Consider the following 23,126-nt stretch of genomic DNA (forward strand, 5'->3'; position numbering starts at 1 on the left):
TTAACCACATACTGTATCTCCACCTACGGTCTGGTAGATGACTCTATGCATATATGAGTCGATGGAAACTACTACATGCATAGAAATGGTTTTGAAGCTGTAACCCTCACATAAAGCCTTTCCCAAAATCCCAAAAAAGGTTCCTTAAAAGCTGAAACGCATTCTTTACAGCTCAAACAGTCACAATATCAATACAGAATTCACACATCCTGTTGGTTCAGCGACCATAAGCACAGTGTACCCTTCACCTGTAGCTCCCGGATCCTGAGGTAGCGCAGGTAAACCAGGGAAAGGTAGGCCCCTCTGGACTCTGATGAGTCTACACCTCCATCCCCTAAGTACTGCTCAAGGCCCAAGAGCTCAGTGCTGCTGCCAAGCCTGTAGTGAAGGACAGACAGATGGAGACATTTGGGGACAAGTAGGTGTCCAATCCTAGAGTAAAATACAGGCTCAAAACATACAAGGATGAAGCAAATACACAACATTTAAATAGTCTTCACTAAATAACCTTTGTTGCCTACATGACAGACCTTGTTCCTCCATGATAGATCACCTCACTGACCAGAAGGTAAGCCAATACAATTTAAAATACAATTCTAAAGACACAACACAAAATGTGAAAACACAACAAACAATTCCTTCAAATCAACTTTACTTACCTTGACTTTCTCAATCCTTCATTATCTTTTTGCAGCGATAACGCACTTTGTTTACCCACGGAATCCTGGTGGACAGATTATTCTTTAACAAATGTGACCTTTCAATATGACAATTCAGCATCATTTGAAAGTAAGCAGTTTCAAGTAAATGCTCAGACTGCACCAGTCATTTGAGATTATTTCTATATAAAACAGGTGTACCTGAGAAGTAATGACAGTGTTGTATAGACTGGTCCATATCTGTGAGGTACTGTTTCCTCCTCTGGACTTTGGGTCCAGTGTGAAAGGCTCCACGCTTTCAGGCTTAATCACAGAAGAAGCATGTTGCCTCAAAGCCTCCATAGCTTTATCAGGATCTGACAACTAGGTTTAGAAAATGTTTTTAGTTTTTGGTGCAAATCATATGGCAGAGTGATTGAAACTCTATTTACAACGTTTAGACAAAGTACACCATTATCCTGTAATACTAGCAATTATGCAGATGTAGACTGGACAATTTCATGGCGTTTTAGCCACATATTTAGCCACATCTAGCACCTGCATACTGTACCTTACAACACCTGCACAGATTCTGTAGAAGCTCATCCATTGAGTTCTGCTCCTTCAGTTTGGTGATGAACTTCTGCTGCCAGGGGTCATGTTTGGGCTTAGTCTGTTCACAATAAAAACAACTTGGATTTTAAAAACGAGAATGAGAGTGTATAGTGGCTATACTGTATACAGCAGAGGAGGAGGAAATGAGAGCCAACTCCAGCGTGTGTCTCACCTGAATGAAGGGAACCCAGTTGGCCTCCTTCCTCAGGGAGACGCCTGTGCCCTTCCTCCCCAGCTGCCCCTCCACGGCCTCGGAGCTGCCGTACTGCTCCAGGGCCCTCTCCTCCTCCTGCTTCCGGAAGATCACCCGGAACTCCTGGGACACCTACCGCAAAATGACCGCCATAACATCACAGAAAACATCGCCGCATCTTCAATTCATTTTTTCTTGACCCAGAATGTACAGGCCTTAACACTGTACTAATCATCATATTAATCATTATGTGCATACAGACCACTCTGAAGAGCTCCATCTGATCAGCGGGGGTCCTGAGGTCTGGAGCGCCACACTGTAGGTGGAAGTGGGTCAGGAGGTGCTGCAGCTGCCTCTCAAACTGGTCCAGTCTCAGCATATGAACAGGAACCCCAGTCGTTAGAGACACTCCTGTTGGAGAGGGCATGGATTACTAATATAGCCAATTCCTGTACTACTGTATCCTATTAGCCATATTGTGTATAAGCCACAGGACAGTGTTTTATGCAAGTTGAAAGAAACAAAACCATTAATACCATATTAACTGTCCCTGTGTTTTACCTAATGGCTGACATTTTGACAAATCAATGTAGGCCTATAAGCCTAGACTAGTAGTTGGAAAATTATGGTAGAACGTTTTATCACAAACTCCAGAGACTGTTCCCAAATCATTAATATATTTACATTATATTACATTACATTTCATTTGGCTGACGCTTTTTAACCAAAGCGACTATTTACTTATTTAGTTTATATAGTTGTTTAAAGACCTGTAAAGATAGTTTAGAAAGCATGTTTGTTGACTTCTTGGGTATACAGTATCACCTGCCAGCTGTTTGGTGGAGGAGGAAATAACATCTATTTCAGTCGTTCCTGACACCATGTCTTTCCTCTCACTTGCAGGTAGGTAATGGAGAACCTGCAATTAGAGCACCACAAAGATCTTGTAAAACATAACCAAACACAGATGTCTGTAGAAAAAAAACAGCTAATTAAATACTATAAAAACTTCCACAGAATGAGGAGAAATCTCAAGAAAACTCCATGTATTTGCACTAAAGGGTTCACCTATCTGAAATCTAACCCAGCATCTTACTGTAAATATCCATTTTTTTTAATCTACTTCCAAAATATTATAACACAGAATCACAATGTTATCAGCATCATATGATTTCCCATCAGAAATAATCCCCATAACCTTAAGTGAGAGATACTGAGAGATAAGGCAGTACCATGGTCTGGTGCCTTTATGTCTGCTGATAAGACAGCTGGTAATTTATAAGTTATTATCTCTGCAGTGCTGTCTGTATGACTGGCTGGGTGTGTAGTGTACCTGCAGAAAACTGTGGATAGACTTCAGGGAGTGCAGATGGGTCACCAGCCACTGGAGGTAGATGACCACATCCTCCTGGGAGACTGTGATGCTTGGGCTTGCCCTACTGGTCAGGAGTCTCTCTCTGGACACGGCCAGCCTGCGCGCTCGCTGCACTGCATCCTCATATTCTTGCACCAGCAGGTCCATCTGTCCCTGCAGACACACCGAAAAAGGAATCTGGCAAGCGGCCAAAAGCGAATGTCTTTTATAGGCCACGACCTCCTCACCTGTCACGACTTACCTTGTAGGAAGGATACAGCCGTTCTAAAACTGTGGAGTGGCGACAGAATCTCCTCCACCTCAACATGAGCAGGTGTTTGCATTGCGTCAACTGATGGGAGCGGTCCAAGTAGTGCTGGAGGAGAAGACTTCGGTTGTTAATGGTTTTTTTTCTTAAACAGACAAATGTGTAGCCCAAATAAATCTACAATTCTACGGTATAACTCTGACATCTAATGCAAGTCTGTACGAGACACTCCAGTCCTCACCTGGTGCAGCAGAAGAGGAAGACTCTCAGGTGTGTATTCCCGATTGATACAGCTCTCCAGCTCCTGCTGAATGACCTCCGCCGGGGACACATGAGGTCGTGCAGCAGGGACCTGTTGAATACGTGCCACGTTGAGAAATGTGGAACTTGAGCTATTCAAAACAACTTGTCATAACAATTCCAAAAGTTAAGCTACATTGCACAAACCTGCAAGAGTCTTTGCAAATACTGCTCTCTCTCCACACGAAAATAAGAAATGTCCTTAGGAATCTGCACCGAGCTAAAATATAAATTATCGAGATATTAGGCTATGTGTGTAAAACTGTCCAGCCAAACTGGACAATTCATTAATCACAAACAGATTATTCCCGCCAGTCAACTCGCATAGCATTTGATCATACCAGTATGATTTCCCAATAGTCCCTTGAAGAAATGCGTTTTCTGCTATTTCTGTTCGAAGTGCCTCCAACTGCGTGGCCAGCTCTGACTCCACCTGATCCACGCGCACCGATGCGGATACTTTGTATGTTCTGCATCTGGACATGGCTAGGCCAAAGATTCTGAGAGGAAAGGTGCTCTAATTGTAAACTTACCTAAGCCTGCTCTCAATAAAATGTCAATACTGTCAAAGTGCTCTTTCTCTAGACAGCCAACCTTCCAATTAAAGAGCAGAACAACCTCAGTATTTTACTGCGTCCCGCGCGCTTGCAAGTGGTGTTGCAACAGAGTATCCATGGTGACCAGTGACCGCTACCAGCCAGCCACCATGAATGAAGTCCGTTCTCTCGTGAGCTAGGCCTACGCCTAAATATATTCTATCATCTATTTAAGTGTGTGCAATGCATTTTCGATCAGTGAAGGTCGCTTTTGGCACTATCTTAATCAAATTCAATTTCAGACAGAAAGTGTTTGTGGGTGGATTTTAAATCGGGGCATGGCGAACACATAGGCCTATAGATTAAGAACATTCTATTTGCGAGACAACCTACAACTCATGTGAGGAATGCATAGGCTAATTCAACATATAAGCCGTCGTAGGAGCTACCCTACCTTTAAAAAACAGGTTCGGTGACTGGAGAGTGTTCTGCTTTCTGCCTATTTTAATTTACAACTTCAAAAAACTGGACAGGACTGTGACTTCTGAAGCCTCAGAGGGGCGCTGCTGTGCTGCCACGGAAGGGGAATATTATCCGCACATTACAATCGGATTATAACAGAGAATGCTGCTTGGATATGAGTGTGTAATGTATCTGTGAATACACCGATACATACGAGCAGATATCTTTTCACTGACAGGTTAATTTAATAGGCTAGTTCATGATGCCTATACAAGAGCTCAAGTGTCTCCTGTCAATTCTTGTGGTTTCAGATTTTTCAGACATGGTAGCGCATGGTTATCACATCCGAGTGGATTAGGCTACACTGTACAAATGTCAACAAATGCACGACTATAGATGACAACATACAAATTCAAAGCCACGTTACATGCTTAGCCTATTTATGCGCATTCCCAGTTTCACTGATGCTCAATTCAGCAGCACAGATGAGGTCCTGAACAATTCCCTTCCAACAGATTTTATTTTATTATTATTAGACCAATGTATTCCAGTGCTGCAGTCTGCAGAATGGTGCAGATTAAGACAGCCTCTCAATTTTTGATGGAATATTTTAAAAATAAATCCAGTCCCTAAAAAGAGATTTCTGCTGGATTATAACATTTTTATTTAGAGACTCTGTCTGCACATATTTTCTGAGAAGTGCTTTGAAAACCATGACCTTTGCCCTACATTGCAGCAAATTCTATATTCTAATTGATTCATGCCATTTTATACTGGTGCTTGGGCTTTTTTTTTTTTTTTTCATAAATAATAACAACATGAACATGTCTTGATTGTATTGTCAAAGGCAAATCCAATAGCATTATAATATTTTTTACAATTACAAAAATGCTAAAATGCTTATTTAGATAATGAATATCATCGGAATAGGATGCCTGCATTTTGTTTTAACATGTGGGTGTTTTTATTATCTGCCATTGTCTTGCTCATTGAGCAGTGGCTTGAAATTATATAGCGAAAAAATAAATGGAGGTAATATAATTTCTTCCACGTCTAGAGGATTTAAATAGCTCACCATTCCCAATTCACTTAGATACAGGAAAAACGATTGGTTCACTGCAAAGGTTGCCAGTATCCAATAAGAGATCATCGCTAAGGTATATTTCAGCCAATGGGAGCACAAGGACATATGGCCCGCTTTGATTCCATTGTCATTGGGGGAGGGAAACATTTAGCACAACCTTAATTTCCATAGGATGCTGCCACAGTGAAGGGAATTGCTAGTGAAGTTAATGATGTCACCCTCTCTTCCCTTCAAAGGAAAATAAACAAAACACACAGAATGTCAGTGCAATATAAATAAGTATCACTGCTGGAGCGCAGATGAGAACGCTCAGCCCAAAATCAGCTCTGTGTGTGTGTCTGTGTGTTTGTGTGTGCGCGTGTGTCCTCTCTTACATACACTGCAGCAAAGATTACAGTCTTGTTGCAGGCTGCCTCCTTCGAGCGCTGGGTTTCCTTGGTAACCATATCCTTGTACGCTGTCTCTTGACATTACTGGTGTGAGATATGTGATGCTGGCCAAACAGAGAGAGAGGTGTCCCTCCACACATCTCAGGCCCATCAGGGAACACAATGCAAACGCTCACACTGCCAACAGCCTCTCCCCTCCGTGATGCTTTTCAAATACAATAAGCTTAATTCCTGTTGAGGACTTGACAGTAGATTGTCACACACCTACAACTAATTGGGGGACCAAGCAGACAAGCAGGTACATTTTTGGTCTGATCCGAAAGCAAACAGGTGATGCAGCTGAGGAGAATGTGAATGTCAAACACAACAGTGCTAATGACCTATGGGATGCAGCCTCCCCAGAGGGAGGAACAGAGGAGTCAGAGCCCCAGGTCTCACACACAGCGCCGTGATCAGAGTGTGTGACTAACACAGAAGAGGAAACACTCGGAGAGGTAGAGGCCATTAGATACATGGAGATCACTTCACTTTACCACGTTACAGAATTACATTGTACAGAAATTGTTGTACTGAAATTGTACAGACGATATATGGTACAAGGTAAAACATTCATAGTGATCGACACAAGTACGCTAATCCATTAAACTTGGGTTGAAATGTGGCAAGCCTGTCGACAGCATGCATTTTGATACAGTATAAAGTACAAATAAAATCTATTCAAATCCAAACTTTTTAAATATCATTCTAAAGAAATACACTTGATTTATTACAATGTCTGTGATAAATATGATGTGTAGTCTTTATCTAGTATCCACATATCCACATAAAAGTGTGGTGTCCAATAAAATCACTGAATTGACACTTTGTAGTTGCCTCAATCAGAACAACTGTTGTTACCTATTTAGTGTACTGCAAAAGCCAGACCTAAAACCACAGCAAGATACACAAAACACCCAGCATGGGTCTTGGGGATTGGTTTTAGCACATGCTGCAAGTGTCTGTGGCTAATAAAGTGTTAAGTTAATCATGGCTTTAGGCATAGTCTAGACCTAAACTCAGCATTTTGCACAGCTGTCAAAGAAACAGCTCAGTAGCTGAAAAGGCAAAATATAATTGGTTTTTAGCTGGACTTTCTGAAGCAAACGATCAGCCATGTTGAGTCTGGGTCTGAGCTAACCAGTCTTGAAAACAGTCGAGTCAGCATTGTTGAAATGTCCGTCATCACAGTATCCCGAAGGACCATATCCCCCCCCACCTCCCTCCCCACAAAAGAAGGAACAGTCAACAAAGGAAGCTTGCTATGGCATAAAGGCTGTTAGACTTCCTGAATGCTCAGCCAAACTTTATTTACATGCCAGTCTGGAGCAGACTACAAGACCATTTATAGTGTGCGCGGGGGTCACAGATGATTCACACAAACCTACATCAGTGAGAAAGATCAAACATGGGCAGTCTTGGCTCTAGGGATGAATGTGACTCAAAAACAAGGAGTTTCCTGACGTTTTATTTCTCATATCGCATGTCAGCCAGACATATAGTACATACCGTACTGCACACAGACAAGAAGCATGGAATGGACTGGCAAAATGGCGGATGGGGGAGGGGAAAATAAACAAGAAGAGAAAAGGAGCTTGAGATAAAAACATTTTGGGGAGATAAGCTTGGAGAGTGTTTGTTCAAATGTTGGCAACTGGGGGGGGCACTACTGCCTGTAGGTGAAGTACAATATAGTTATTCTCCACATGAATGAAGTATTTCATTCTTTGTTCAAAATAATAATGCTAAAGTAGATGATATATTTTAGTAATTGCTATTACATTTTTTTACTTTCTAAACAGGTGATGCTCCAAAGGAAGTATTCAACACTACTGAGTGTACCTGGAGTTCCAAAGGATGTTCGTAATACATAACGTGAGATTTTTGCTACAGCCTTAAAGGCTCACGTGATTTGGTTGCCTCGCACGGTCATAAAATTTGGCAACGTACAGTACAAGACACTGTAGTGGGTGTTTATTTAGTGCACGGCCCATCTGACATGTCATACCCATGCAACGGTTTCAAATTATTACTACATACTGCATGGTGGATTGAAAACACTGTTTAGCACCTGTTATTGTACAGACACGCGCACATACAAATGTAGATCTGTGTGCGTGCAAGTGTTTTTTTTATCTTATGTGTCTTTTGAGTACAAAGATAATGTGAAGGAAGGACCCAAGTGGCAAGATGCACCTTTTTGCAAGCAGTTGCAGATTTCATGGAGTTATTAACACTGCATGATAGCTATCTTCAGATGGTTAACATTCTCTTTTTTAAAAAGAAAAAAAAAAAACACCTTCACACCATTAAATACACACACAAGGAAAAATGTCTAGTAACCCTGAACGCAAAAACATTCAGCAACCCGGGCTGGTGGGGCCTGTTTGTTTTCGCTGCGTGGCGAGCTCCAGGAAACGGCTCCTCAGATGAGTTCCTCCGGCTCGCACACCCACAGTCTGGAGCACAGGGAGAACAAAAGAGCCAGCACACACAGCTGCCCAGGGTTGAGAACCACTGGCCTCAATGACTACATTTTGGAGGAACCCTATTTTGGGGGAGGGAAGGGAGTTGGAGGGGGAGAAAGGAGGGGGGGGGGGGGGGGGGGGGCAACATTTTTTCTTTTTTTCATGGGAGTTCAAATAAGTGTTTTTTTTTTTCAAAATGTTAGCATGGAATGCAACAAGGTTGCTTCAGAGCCTAATATATGGAGGAGGGAGAATGATGTTATTAAAACTATAACATTTCATACATAAGAACACTAAATAGATCAAAACACGTCACAATTGTTTTTCTTTTTTTCCACGTTACAGTGAGGAAGGTCAGGGGTACATCGTGATGACCATTTCATTTTCTTTTTTTCCTTTTTCATAACAAAATCTTTTGTTTACGTGTGTGCATTGGTGTGTATGTATGTGTGTAGGTGTAGGTGTGTAGCTCTCTGTAGCTGTGTGTGTGTATGTGTGTGTGTGTGTGTGTGTGTGTGTGTGTGTGTGCGTGTGTAATGGTGGTGGACCAGGGAATGGTAAAAGAACATGATTGCATAATTACAACTTCTCTTGCGGTTTGGGCATGGGAACTCAGTGGGAGCTGCTTCAAGTATCCTTTGTATTACTGGAGTGTCTTTGCTGGGTGAAGACAATGGTAACATTCTCTGGATTTTGTTCAGTAAACAGACCATCGGCCTCACGGAGCAGATAGCTGGTTTGGCAAACGACGTGGAGCTGGTTCTCCTGTCAACTTAAAGATCTGCAAGAGAGACAAGAGGTTCAACTTCATATTCTGGAATTAAAAGGTAACAAGACGGGTGAACTTCAAGCTTTACAACCAATTGTAATGTCACATTTTACAGGACCAGTGTACATGTTAGAGAATCTAGAATTGTCATGCACAGGTCAAAGGTGTTCATCAATTCATTCAAATGAGGACCATAACAGATACAGTTAGTTGGGTATCTTGTTTAAAGGATCACTGACTGTCTTCTCTCCCATCACCAACAAATAAAAATCTGTTTCTTTCAACTGAGAAGGAAGTCATTTGTTTTTTTCCCCCCCTAGCAGTAGCAATATGCGGATGCTTATTTTACCGTGTTTCCCTGTAAACATGCCATCTTGGGGCCAAAAGAACAAGAATGTACTGTATGAGACGGGTTATTTCAACAATGACTCATTCTTACTGTTCCCTTAAGATCATTTATTGCAGAGTTCCAGCCCTGCCATAATATACTTGAACAGTCCTTTGTTTGCTAAGCCATAAAATAGATCTCTCTCATATTCTTTCAGCAAGTCTGTTATCTTGTAAGAGCATCAGTATTTCACAAATTTATAACATACTTTATACATAACAATTCAGCCATCAAATAAATCACTTACTAAGACTTCCATGTTGAGCTAAGATGTGAAATGTTTTCTTTAATGTTTTCCATTTTATGGAGACACACCAGACATGATCTCACCTGCTTCGCTTGGCTTGGAGGGTTTTAGCCGGGCACCCAGCTCTGGGACGTGGTGCCCTTGGCCCTGGAGAAGCTGCCTGCATTCAAGTTGGCGTTGTTCTGGGCCGAGACCAATCCGGAGCCGGCGTCGAAGCTGAGCTCCAGGCTGTCGGCCTCCATCAGCTCCCCGCGCAGGATGGCGTCCATGTCGCAGTCCAGGCTGCCGTTGAACACGTCCAGGCCCAGGTCGGCCGGGAAGCGGTCCTGAGGGGTCAGGCTGCCGTTGAGGCCCGACAGGAGGGAGGGGTCGGCCGGGGTGCCCGGGAGGGAGGAGGGGCGAAGCTGCTGCTGGTGGTGCTGCTGCTGCTGCTGCTGCTTGGCCGGGTAGTGCGGGTCATTGTTCAGGCCGAGCCCTCCGTTGAGGCCTCGCCAGCCCTGAGTGCCGTTGAGGCCGGGCGCGGCCGGCTGGTTGGACAGCATGGGGTCGTTGTTGCGGAGCAGCATGGCACAGCGGCGGGAGTTCTGCGCGCCGATGGCCGTGCTGGCCTGCGACATGAGCGGGTCCGACTGCGTGAGCAGGATCTCGCTGCTGCGCCCGGTGCCGGTGCCGACGCCGACGCACGCGTCGCCCTCCAGCAGCTCCTGCAGGGTCTGCCCGCCGTACGGCGCCAGGCTGGGGAAGGAGGTCTGCTTGTTCTCCTGGATGGTCTGCATGGGCGACTGGCGCAGCGTGGGGCCGAACATGGGCGACGGGCAGCCAAACGTGAACACCGAGCCGTGCTCGTCGCTGCTGTCGTCACCGTCGTCGCCACCGTTGCCGCCGCCCGGCGACAATGGCTGCTGCTGCGCGGCGGTCAGGCTGATGTCGTCCAGCAGGTCGTTCATCAGCCCGTCGTTCAGGTTGATGGTGCCCGCCAGGTCGGCGAGGCACGGCAGCTCGCCGAGGCCGCCGGCCGACGGCGACAGGCTGCTGGGGCTGGAGTAGAGCATGGGCGACAGCGGCGAGTCCTCGTCGCCCGCCTCGTCCAGCTCCGGGTTGGCCAGGATGGGCGAGAGCCGGCCGCTCAGCGTGCTGGCGTTGGAGTTGGTCCGCGAGCGGAAGTCCGTCCAGGCGTCCAGCTCGTCGCTGCTCCGCGAGGCGGGGCTACCGACCCAGCGCGACAGGCTCGCGGCGTCCCCGCCCACCTCCTGGGCCGCCTGCAGCGCCGCCTTCTTCTTGGCCGCCCGGCCGCGGGCGCTCTTCGTGTACTTGTTGCCGTTGTCCATGGAGACGGCGCGCCGGCGCGGCGCCTTGCCCCCTTTGCCGCCCTCCGGGTTGACCATCCACCACGAGCTCTTACCGGTTCCCTCATTTTGGACTCGCACAAACCTGCTGTGCAAGGACAGGTTGTGCCGGATGGAGTTCTGAAATGAAAAGAGGAATTTAAAATGGGCACTGACTGTACTGTACTGCAAAACCACTTGACTGTATCCACTGACCACTGAAAAACCTGTTGACTACACTGTACTAGAGCATTGAAAATATCAATGAAAGCAAAACCAAAGCATGAATGCATGCCACAGTCCAACCCGGCGATACCAGTGGCCGACAAGACCAGCCTGTACAGCCGAGCCATTCTGAACAGGCATTTTTATTCATAAATGGCAGCTTCATTCAAGTGATTTCTTCCAGTGAGTCATTAGGTATTGTAGTACCAATTTTGCACAATGGGGCATCCATTTAGGACTTACATAAACTCTGACTGAATAGCAGGGTGGCTAACGACACAGAGCTCAACAGAGAATTACACAAGTCTTCATACAACTGGCTTTCAGACCTTCCTCTCCAGACTACTGGAGCAGAACAGTACAGTCTGAATATGAGATTTTATAAAGGCTCTTTAGGGCTCTCCAGGCTACCCATAATGCCAAGCCGTCCACAAAGGTCTCATATCCTTGTATCAGGGGCTCAAAAGGTAAGGTCAGTTATACTTTTGCGCTCTTCTTGAAACGGATGTAACTACTGTAGGTAACTTAGGTCCTTAAAACCTACTCCATAGCCACCCAAAATCCTCTGAAGCAGACCTTTTCACTTTGGACTCTCTACAAGAGTTTCTTAAGCAACTGTCAACTCACACTGTCTGGTGGTGTATCACTATTCTTTTCAACAGTAAAAACATGAGACAACCGCTCGTTAGACAAAGGCTAGTCGGTTAATCTTTTGTCCATTCCTGCCTTGAGAGGTGTGACTGTTATCTTTGCTTCAACAGTTCCAACTTTAAGCTTACTTATACTGGCTTCCTGTTTCCTCATTGTATTGTCAAAATCCGTCTGACTGAAATTACCTGGCGCTCGTCTCACTAGCATCGGCTTGTTCTGGAACATGACATGAGAACCGACAGTGACACATCACTGTGCCACACAGGCCGTTCTAGAACATGAGACAGCAGGAAGCCCCATAGGAGTGCTCTTTGTCTGTGAACTTGGGTAATGTTAATGTTAACGCTGAATAGGTCAGCATTCTTTCAGCTCAATGTTTTTAGTTTGGTTTGTTTTGTTGGGGGAGGGAAGATCTCAGTGGAGGTCTTTGTCCAGGGCCACCACCCCCACGGCCTCAGGAGAACTGGCCTTTGTGTCTGCCGAGACCAGAGAACATGCCTGACAAGCCGATGAACTCAAGTCTCGGGACAATGTTCTCCAAACAGATTCAGCGACCTACACTGCGGATTTATAGATATTAGCCATATTCCACGCCTCTTTATCCAGAGCTAATTGAGATGATGTGTGACCAAAAACACATGTTCTGAAAAACAGAACAAATATTTCCCTTACACACACACTCACACACAGTCATGTTACATCACATTTAGGAATGGGTGTGTGGGTGTTCAATGACCCTCACAGCCATTCAAATATGTGATATGCCTACACCAAGGTTACGGGTGAATTGCAAGTTAAGAACTGGAGTGGAAACCAATAGTTGAAGCAGTTCAATTTGCAAAACCAGTAGCAATTATGTGGTCCAGAGAACCTGGAAGGCAACCACTGGCAGGGATGAGAATAGGGGAATGGTGACCCAGTGACCTGATTGGTATGGGTTTTCAAGAGAGAAAGAACACCCATTTAAAGCAGCTTCACTATATGGAATCCAAGAGCTTGGATAAACAAATGGGTTTCTGGGGTTACGCAACGGCAGACACACACACTCACTCTCCCCCTCACACTCACTCCCGCTCCCCCTGCACACACACACACACACACACACACACACACACACACACACACACACACACACACACACACACACACACACACACACACACACACACACACAGTCAGACATTTTCTGCCCTCTTTGCAGAAAGATCAGCCAGGGTCAACATAACCAAAGGCTCTCACTCGCGTGCACATACACACAGCCTTACACAATGCAGGTGCAGAGTGTTTAGGAGCTTTCTCGAATCCAAGCTTCCCCCAATTGTCTGGCTCCACAGGGGGGTGGTCTATTCACTGTGCAAAACCCATATTAGCAGACAGAGTGGAAGTCTAAAGGTTTGGATGACCCTTTGACTCGTCAGGGTCACGTATTCCAATTTTTACGCCTTTAAGCATTGGCCTTCAAGACCCGGAATTGTAATTGTTCAGTGACTAAATTTAGTATTCACTGAGCAATGAACACTTTCCATCTCCAGACAACCAATTATGATTCAAACTAATTTCAGAGTGAATATCTGTGTTGTAATAGAGAACAAGGGCGACCCAAAGGGTCACTGACAGAGAAGGCGGTCTTGCCAGATTCTGGAGTAATTTTAGACGTCTAATTGCAAGATTTCAGTTTGAGCAGAGACTGAGCCTCTATTTAACTGCAGCCAAACGAACGCATTCAGGACAGATTTTTAACATCACATATGTGATATGTGCCTAGGGACAATTAGATTTCATAGCTTCACAAAGCAGTTCCCAAAGATTACAAACACAAATAGGTGTGGCAATCCTTTAGGGAAATTCTGTCGATATTCCAGATAAAGTTACTATTTGGATTGTTGGTCTTTTATTTGTCATCTTAAAACTACAAGGACACGCAATGGCAGAGTTAGATAAAAGAGCAGCATAATATTTGCAGCACAGGATCTGATATACTGGTAACTGATGTAACACAACTGTTCTTGGGGACAGCATGGGAGTATTCATTTGAGGACTGTTTGTGCAAACCTGTTCTTCAGTGAGGATGCCATCTGTTTCAACAAGCTGTCTTTGTCTACACCAGGGAACAGTGTTATCACCAGCAGTAGAATAATATCCAACTATACGAGAATTACTTTTTAAGAATATGGCCGAGGGAAATATTGTATCCCTGGCGATAAGACTACTTTAGTCACCATCGTGTCCTTTCTGTTAGGCACAAATATCAAATTAAATTGCTAAGCAAACCTGCTTTAAATGGTGGAACTTGAAGAAGTACCCGAGGCACTTGTTTATCAATAAACATGTTAATTTATGTTTGGAAGATAATTCATTTAAAAAAATCCTGAATGTAATTTGTATATGCATATATTTAAGTCAATATCAGACAACAACTGACATCCCTCTGTACAGAAGCAGTATAGAATTAGCACACACACACACACACACACACACACACACACACACACACACACACACACACACACACACACACACACACACACACACACACACACACACACACACACACACACACACACACACACGGAGCAGCTCAGGCAGGCGATGACGGTCCAGGCAGCGGTCCAGCTTAAGCTTTCGAGCAGGAAAGGAGGACCTGTCCTGCAACGCTACTCGGAGCCAGTAACTCCACTGGAGCACAGGCCAACAGCACACTGCCCAGTACAGTGTGTTCTGGAGCAGGGGGTCAGGGACAGAGGGTGTGGACCCACTGGTAAAGGTCAACAAGAACAACTGCGATCAACTGGTGCGACTTTTCTGCAGACATCCTGATATTCTTGCTTGAAGCCTTCTTTTTCCACATAATTACATTTCTACGCAGACATTTATGTCCAATGGAAGGAAGTATACGGTACAGTGAAAGCAATTATGCTTGCTTTTGTCTAGTAGGTTGATGCTGACTACGTAAACAGCAAAGTACAAAGTCTGAGCTGAACTGATTTTGGACTGATTGTCTAACAAATGTGTGTACTGGAGAGGAAGACATCGTTTATCAGATAAACCAAACGCTTGATCCAAATCCACAACCCATCCTTGAGGGCAACATCCTTCATTTATTTTCTCCCTTCCCATACTCTCTCTCTCTCTCCCTCCCTCCCTACCATCTCTCTCTCTCTCCCCTCCCTCCCCCATCCCTCTCTCTCTCTCTCTCTCTCTCTCTCTCAGAGACTCATCTTTCAGCCATTTTCCTGTCAGCAGGGAGGTCTGTGGGACCCCACTGAGGATGTTCTGAGCCATGTGCAAAATGAAAGGGTTTGACTGAGGCAGAAGTTACCAGATGAGGACCATGCAGCAGACCTCAGAACCCCACATCCCAACCCCCGAACGTCGCAGCACAACACAGTCTGGCTGGGCCACTGCTGGACAGAAGAGAACTTTGTAGCACGTTTCTCCTGTAAGTCCTTCTTAGAGGAGAAGCCTGCTAACAAAGTCAAATACTAGTATAAAGCTACAGCAGGAACATCCCATTTGCAAGTTTGTGTGTGAAGTTAATCCCTTGTCTTCACTACTGCCGACACAATTGGAAACACAGAGAAGCTTCTGTGTTCCATTAACATCTATTACAAACACATGTGTGTGACGTGAAGAATTATCACTATCCCTGCGCACAGTGTTGCCAACCGTAGTTGTAAGCTCAGGTTCAAGTTGGATGACCTGTCCTGTCACCCATAGGTGTTATACAAATGTGTCCGACAGAGGCCAACACTTTAGACAGACTTTCTTGGCCAAACACAAGGATATACAGAGGGCGTTTTCATGGTCATATTTTTCCTAAATGATTCCACGCTATTGCGGTGTTAATAGGATACACATTTGTTCCGTTTTCAGCTTTTTGTTTTCACTTTCTGCCCATGACGGTTAGTCCATGACCACTAAAAACATAAACATGATAGTCAAGATCAATCTCAATCCAGCTCTCCCAATAACACATCCATTAGACCTACTTCTCTTCCCTAAAATGCTGTGGGAGCCATCGGTTATGTTTGCTTTTTCAGATAAATATTGGATTGTACCATGTTGACTCAGCATTCCTGCACCAAGACATACGGTTGTTGCTTTCATATCTCATTCGTTCACTCTGAACACCACTAGGACCACATTTGTCAAAATGGTGTAAATGTCCTAGCCAAGCCTCCATTGGATTACAACAAGGTTGATTCACAAGTCAAAAGTGGGCAACATCAAGGACCTTTGGTAATGATGGCGTGCTGAAACGTACACCAGTTTAAAAACACTAGCACAATTTCACAATGATCGCATTGAGCAGTGGGGGGACGCGATGACTTCATAGACCATCAATTCAGCTATTTCCCAACTGTCCTCCACCGAGCGCTGACTCCAGAGAAAACTGCTGTGTGGTCATCGTTAGCCTCGCGAGAGGCAGTGGCTCACAATAGCAACACAGCTTAATCTGCTGCTGCTTCTTAGCAGTGCTGGAGTTTTTCAAGCTTTCCACTGTGGGGATTTCCACCCTGACCTTTGTGCTATTTAACCCACTGCACACAGCAGCTGGGGGGGGTGGGGGGGTAGATGTGGGCGAGTGGGGAGTGGGAGAGAGAGCCACAGCAACAGCGGCAGCGGCAGCAACAATGCCTCGCTGCACACAGTTCCCAGCCTCACCACTGCATGCGATGCGCCCTGATCGCTGGCCTGACTCTACCCCGTGGGCGAAAGCGATGACCTGTGGACGTGGCGCTCCAGGGAAAAGGCTCTGCGTCAAGCCCATTACTGGCCCTTTAATCCCCAGGGGTTGTACCTCAGCAGTCAGCACTGGCCCATTGTGAAGGGCTAACTCAGGCTGCCATTCCTCCTGCCTTGAGCCGGCAGGATTGATTGGATTGGGCAATTGGACACAGGCACCCGAGATTCGCTGAGATTTAGTAGCCTAACACATCCCTAATTAGAGGAGTTGGAAAACAATAACCGTTCCGGTGCTCACAAACACTAGGAGAGCTGACTGCAAGTATAAAAGTACTGATATGGTGAAAGCTATTGTTCAGCTGATCATTTATTTTTTTCTCAATGCGGACCTCACAAGAGGAAACACAAACAACCCGATTATATCAACAAACTAATGACTGTCATGCCTTATTTGACAGCTGCATGCCTCTAGCAGTTTAACACAAATGAGCAGTTCAACTAAATTCCAAAACACTCTACTCTGAGCTCGGGCCTATATCTCACACTCTCCTCACTGGTGAAGGCTGTCCACGTTATGGCGTAGTATGTGGGGCGCGCTCTGCCCAAGCTCATGCTGGCACAGTGCCACGGCAGGGCAGAACAGAGGCCGAGCTGTGGCTCCAACAATAAGAGGCCTTTCTCCGCAAGCCATGAGTTCATCTTCTGCCCGCTCTCTGACCAACAGCGCCCGGGTCACACCACCGCCACAAAGAATCCACTAATCTTTCACCAACATGTCTGCACGCGAAACACAAGACAGGGAGTCACTGTTTCAGGACAGGACTGAAAAAATAAACAAAGACATAAAAAAAATAAAACATCACAGAGATACTGGGTCCTGATTGGCTGGCACGCCACCGATGTCCGCACAGTGGCCCACAGAGCAGAGGCTTTAGTCGAGAGCTCTTCTCTCGCTTAAAAGGGCAAACCTTGGGCGACTGCTGCAAGTCTTGCTCCATATTTCTGCCTTGCAACAGAGCATCTGGCTGGGGGCGTTTTATAGTGTTTAACTCAGAATCACATCCAATTCTACAGCCTCCCCGGCCCTCTGGACTCAGCTTTTCCCAGATTAACCACGTCTCTCTGTCCACAGGTCTAATGAGCCAGTCTTTGTTCTGAGGTTCTGTTATAGGCAGACATACAATTTAACAAACATCAAACCCTTTTTGATATGTAGAGGTAATGGCATGTTTGCACAGAAAGCTTCTGGGTGGGTTGCAATGCAAGTTAAGCATAATTTGTATGCACAAGCACAGAGGAAACATTTATAGTTCTAAATGACATATCAAATATCGGTGCATAGCAGCCTTTGACCTTTTTGAGATTTTATGGCTAAGAGAAAAACATGTGTGTACTGCATGCTACACTCTACTGACAAATAGCAATGGTCCTCTGCTCTGTTATGAACTGGTATTCATCATTATCATATAATAAGTATTTTCATAATGCCTATAATATTTATATTTCTCAATTAGCCCACTGCATGATCATACATAACACTACATATGGGCGCAAGTTAAAAGAAAATAATGCAAGATTCCAATTCAACCAGTCAGTGTGCAGCACTTTATCAGACATTAATAGAAACAGATTAAATGTAATAATTAGCCGTCTAAATTCATTGTCCTGATAGAGGTCGAGCTCTCGTTGTCTCTGTTATTTAAAGCCTTCCTTGTCTCTTTGTGCTTCACTCTTTTTCTGTCTCTCCCCTCCTCTCTGCTGCAGCCCTCTCTAAGCCAAGCCCCTCTCAGGGAAGGGCTGGCGTTCTGCCAGTTCACACAAAGCCAGATCCCAGAGTCAAACAGCAAGCTCCTCTCTCTCGCTCACACACACATACACACACACATACACACACACACACACACACACACACACACACACACACACACTGACCTACATAGTTTCCAGTCAGCTGATTGATCCTTGTGCTGGCGCTGCCAGCCAATGAAAAGTGAAGGTGGGGTGCTCGAGAGCCAATTAGAAGATAGATGCTGATGAAAACCTCATGGCAATTTTAAGTTTGTATTTTTTTCCCCTCCCTCTCTCTCTCTGTCTCTCTCCCTCCTTCCTTCCTTCGCTTCATCGTAGTGGGGCGTTGGTTTAGATGAGCAGGCAGGCTCTGATGCAGCAGAGTGAGCTCTGGGAGGGATGTCTCTCCATACCCCCCCCCCTCCCAAGTCCTCCTAGCAACACCGCAGACTCTCTCTCTCTCCCTCTCTCTGGGTGCCTCTCATTCGTCTTTTATACATCCTCCCTTCCTTCCTCGGTCCTCGTCTTCACTGATCTACATAAAGAATGGTGGGAAGGCAACAATGGAATAGTCTATCCAGTGCTAGTTATAGATCAGTGGGAACGAGCCTGGAGGACCGAGCATCGAGGATTGAGGGATGTTGAGAGGCACCCTCTCTCTCTACTACCCATATTGTTCTACAGCTAGCATGGAACTCTAGGCACTGTGCAAATTTCTCATTTTCTTTAATAGCTGACAGCTAAGGGTTGCATTTGAGAGTATGAACACGTCTAGATCAAACGCCCCTCCAACCCCCCACTCGCTGCCTTGGTGGCAGGGACGCCACAGTGTTCAGAGGAGCGATGTGTGTACAAAGCAAATAAATCAGAAGAGAGAAGGGCCCCATGTTTTCATTTCCGCCAGGTTTGTTTGTTTTTGCTTGGATGGGACATTCTCTTGTTCTGCAGAGCAAATGTGCATCTCTCTCACATACACTCTCTCACACACACACACACACACACACAAACTTACTCTCTCTCTCATACACACACAAACAAACACTTTCACCTCATAGCCGTCCTCTGCACAGCAGGATTACAAACCTATTTCAAGAGCATCTCTCGCGCACACACACAGACTCACACACACACATACACGGTTTCTCTCCCCCCTCTCATTCAAATCCAGCCAAGGCCAGAGCATTCATTAGATGTGATTCCATGACGAGTGAATTGGTTTTCCAGGCCAGGATAATCCCTGAACTCGAACAGCGCCAGCAAAGACGAGCATAGTAAAAGGTCTTTGCGAATACACTCACATTAAACACACACATACACGCTAAGAAAAAAATATGTCACCTAAATATAGAATGCTGGCAAATCTCACAAATGAAAAATAAAAAATAAAAAAAAGATTACAATCTTAATTCATATTTTAGAGAAAATGCCATTCAGAAGAAATATCAATCTTCAAATAAAAAATGCTATTATGTTAATGCAGACTATTAGTATTTGAAATATGAGTCAGGTTACATAATACAATTTCAGTACAGTATTTTAGTACAGTATTGACAAACACAAACCTACACTGCTGCTAAGAGTACTGAATATAATCAAATAACTGAATGCATTGACATAATTATTCGCATAATTCCTCACCAAATGCATATTAACTACGGCTAATCAAAAAGGATGTGTTTTGGTTGGATCAGAGTGGATTCCCGCTGTGCTGGGTGATCAGATGTCAGGACATCATGAGAGTAGTACATCTCCCCTTTGTGTGATGCTTGTTAACTTGATGCTGTTTTCCAGCAGATATCTTGATTGAATGGATGGATGGATGGATGGATAAATGCATGAATGGAACACCAATGCAGGCACACAGGGAGGAGATAATTTATGTCTGGTAATGATCCCATCAAAGGGAAAAATGATATATGATTGGGACTTTGTATCAGACACTAACACCACACCACAAACACATGCCTAAACAGTGACGTGGCAGAGCATTTTCTTTTAAGCAGACCAGACACAACACCAATCATACATACTGTACACAAAAGGACCATCTACTACCAATGGCTACAATGAACTGACACAGACACTGACACGGCCCTACTAATTCTGTGGCTATGCTGGTGGATTATGAAAGCTAATATGGTGTAACACAAATAGCTCGGACGTCATACTGATAAGATAGCCTGATGTTGTGCTAGTGTGCAGGACTGGCTGCACTCAGCAACTCTGGTCTGCTGCTTGAAGGCAAACAATTCCTCTGGTTTCTGATACACCGTCAGCACACATGATGTCCGACACAGTCCGTACAAAAACTATGAGCTAGACGTAAACTACTAAACGCTGGTCTTAGCTGCTGAAATGTAGTCACATAGGGCTCCCAGTCCCTCCTCACCACTAACTGGCCTGATAAGAAGTAATGTGTCAGCACGCTGGGGCAATGTGCCAGGGTCTAAGGCCAGCCTCGGAGGGAATGATGCCAGGGGTAAGGGCAAGAGCAGGGGCACGTGGCAGTGACCACAGAGGTCCATCAGCTGTGTCACCCTGCTCCTTCCTCTTATCTGCCACTCTTCAAACACCCTGTCTCACCCAGTCCTATCAGCCACCCCCAGTTACTGTCTCAGCAGCTGCTAATCAACCTGACCTCCCTTCCACTGACTGAGGTAACATCTGAAGAGCATCACTGCTAGACCTATACAGTAGCGCTCTGCTTTTTAGATTGCTGCCAAATCGGTTAGTCTGGTTTAAGGAAAGTATAGTTAGTAGCCTAGTTTATGGTCCTTTTAACAGCAGCTGCATCCAACATGACAGCCTATATTCTGCATCAATCAATTCATACTGTGTCAAAATATCAACTCTTACAATTAGGTTTAGATCCACAACAACTCTACAGTGAAAGTGCACAAAAAGCTCACCTTCCAGCCTGCTGAGCTGTTGCTGTCGCCTTTGTCCTTGAAATATGCTACTGATCTGACCATCCAATCATAGATCTGGGCCAAAGTCAACCGCTTGTCGGGCGAGCTCTCAATAGCTTGAGTGATGAGATCCGCGTACGAGTAATTGCCCCAGGCATTCCTTCGTGCAGATGACTTCCTTGGCTGTGCTACCAGGCCGTTCACACTTGTTTCACTGCTCGCCGTGAACAAGGGCTGAGAGGGTACCGAGAAGCCGTCGAGCTCCTTGTCCTTGGAAGTGGTTTTATGTCGCACAACAGGAATAATGTCTGATGTAGAATGGTCCCCCTCTGAAATGTCCGTTTCTCTCGATATATCGTTGGCACTGTGGCCCGCACAACTGTCAGTGGCGGTGTCATCCTCCTCTTCGGGAATAATATCGGTCGGTTCGGGCTTCCCTGTGTCGGACTCTGGTCGAGGGAGAGGCCACGTACAGGACCTCGGTCTTTTCTGTGGCTCAAAATCTGGATCTATCATAACGTCCAAAGCGTTACCAAGTTCATTGTTTGACATCTCAGCCATGATATCCCCACTCTTTGCCTTCTCTGAGCTACAGTTTGATCATTCAAATAACTAAATTGGAAGCTTGGTTTCCAGTTGCATTCCATTAATGAGCTTAATTTTTGTGTAGTTTGAGCTGTCTACGATGCTTCGAGTCCTGGTATGGAAGTTTCAATGCCCTGGATAATAGAATGAAAATAATTTCACGTATAAAACCAAGTTAACACACAATGGAATTTTTTTTCCTTCAGATCATTGGTAGCCTACTGGTCTGCACTCTCCATGCAGTCCTGATGCCTGGTGTTTAGCTAACTCCACGTGCCTGCCCAGTTGATTGCTCCAGCATCAGTGGTAGTGAACGCACACAAGGGTAACTTTAAATACGCTGCTCAGAAATACTTTTGGACGACTCACTAGAAGTGATGCAATGCTGGAGGGGTTTCAAAGCGACAAAGTATCACAATTATAATAAGGCTCAAGAGCAGAAAAAAATAGCCAAAATCAAAACACTTCAACGCTAAGCCTGAGTATGATCATTTCTTTAAAGGCATGGTACGCTCAGTGACAGAGAACGTGCCCTTAATATGGATACAGTCATTCAGAATGCAGCTGCCATCTTGACAATTTCCTTTTCAAGTCGTTTTATCCAGCCCGAGTGGAGAGTCGCCAGCTCCCAGTTCAAGAGCTTGATAATCTGTAAGCTGTGCAAGGGCTTCTGTAAGGACGTCAGAACCTCCACCCAGCGATTCCGAGGTGCTAAAATCACATTTTGCGTGCGCAGGTTCATCGAAATATCTCATCTCCGCCGATTCACAACGACACATGAGCCTTTTCTCTGTTCTGCAGCTAACTAGTTAGCCCCTGCATCCTGGGCGATCCGATGCAAGCGGAGCCTCGCTCTCGTGCCTCCGCCTGCCTTTGCTTGAACTACCGAGGAGCTCTGCAGTCGCTGGCCACAGAAGGCAGACCTGCCCCCTAGATTACATGGGTGGCATAGCCTTTTAAAGCGACACAATCCCCATGGATGGACAGTGTGTGTGCGCGCCTGGAGACTGCACAGCTCAGCAGTTTTTGTCCTGCCTCCCAGAGAGAAGGTGGATCTATTTATCTACTTTTTTTTGTAAACGTAGGCCATGTGTCGGCTGAGCCTCCATAATTCAGGCGTTTCCGCACTAGGAAATGTCAAAACCCATTTCCCTACTGTGTTTTTGCAAGGACAGCTGGGAAGAACAGTCGTACTGATACAGGACTACAA

The 23,126-nt window shown here is 45.3% G+C and overlaps 2 protein-coding genes and 1 long non-coding RNA gene across 4 annotated transcripts; all 3 read right to left on the reverse strand.

Annotated features, from left to right (window-relative positions):
• Positions 1 to 272: 272 nt before the first annotated feature.
• Positions 273 to 941, reverse strand: LOC134067673 (uncharacterized). Its single transcript, XR_009936540.1, has 3 exons — positions 861 to 941; positions 660 to 724; positions 273 to 378 (listed from the first exon to the last, which is right to left on the reverse strand). It is a non-coding gene; the product is annotated as an uncharacterized LOC134067673 (long non-coding RNA).
• Positions 942 to 1,179: 238 nt separating this feature from the next.
• On the reverse strand, positions 1,180 to 3,852 carry LOC134067984 (putative uncharacterized protein C6orf183). Its single transcript, XM_062523477.1, has 9 exons — positions 3,710 to 3,852; positions 3,516 to 3,588; positions 3,310 to 3,420; positions 3,063 to 3,176; positions 2,780 to 2,974; positions 2,272 to 2,365; positions 1,709 to 1,857; positions 1,426 to 1,578; positions 1,180 to 1,311 (listed from the first exon to the last, which is right to left on the reverse strand). Exons 1-9 carry the CDS (start codon positions 3,850 to 3,852, stop codon positions 1,180 to 1,182), a joined length of 1,164 nt encoding a protein of 387 aa, XP_062379461.1.
• A 4,619-nt stretch (positions 3,853 to 8,471) lies between these two features.
• foxo3a (forkhead box O3A) lies at positions 8,472 to 23,015 on the reverse strand. Of its 2 annotated transcripts, XM_062522340.1 has the most exons (4): positions 22,139 to 23,015; positions 21,332 to 22,050; positions 9,831 to 11,213; positions 8,472 to 9,124 (listed from the first exon to the last, which is right to left on the reverse strand). In XM_062522340.1, the coding sequence occupies exons 2-3, from the start codon at positions 21,890 to 21,892 to the stop codon at positions 9,855 to 9,857; spliced, it is 1,920 nt and encodes a 639-aa protein (XP_062378324.1). In that variant the 5' UTR covers positions 21,893 to 22,050; positions 22,139 to 23,015; the 3' UTR covers positions 8,472 to 9,124; positions 9,831 to 9,854. The 2 variants fall into 2 exon arrangements, with proteins under 2 accessions (XP_062378324.1, XP_062378323.1); XM_062522339.1 differs by having other exon boundaries at positions 21,332 to 23,015.
• Between the last annotated feature and the right edge of the window lie 111 nt (positions 23,016 to 23,126).

This window comes from Sardina pilchardus, chromosome 20 (assembly GCF_963854185.1).
Source record: "Sardina pilchardus chromosome 20, fSarPil1.1, whole genome shotgun sequence".
Taxonomy (NCBI): Eukaryota; Metazoa; Chordata; class Actinopteri; order Clupeiformes; family Clupeidae; genus Sardina; species Sardina pilchardus.

What these genes read in the sequence shown, in the direction of transcription:
- LOC134067984 (XM_062523477.1), bottom strand. Translation starts at nt 3,852, where the DNA reads ATGTCCAGATGCAGAACATACAAAGTATCCGCATCGGTGCGCGTGGAT. An exon ending in ATTTGCAAAGACTCTTGCAG is followed by an intron (nt 3,421 to 3,515) that starts GTTTGTGCAATG and finishes CGTATTCAACAG; the next exon opens with GTCCCTGCTGCACGACCTCA. An exon ending in CTATCCACAGTTTTCTGCAG is followed by an intron (nt 2,366 to 2,779) that starts GTACACTACACA and finishes CTCTAATTGCAG; the next exon opens with GTTCTCCATTACCTACCTGC.
- foxo3a (XM_062522340.1), bottom strand. Translation starts at nt 21,892, where the DNA reads ATGGCTGAGATGTCAAACAATGAACTTGGTAACGCTTTGGACGTTATG. An exon ending in ACAGCTCAGCAGGCTGGAAG is followed by an intron (nt 11,214 to 21,331) that starts GTGAGCTTTTTG and finishes TTTTCATTTCAG; the next exon opens with AACTCCATCCGGCACAACCT.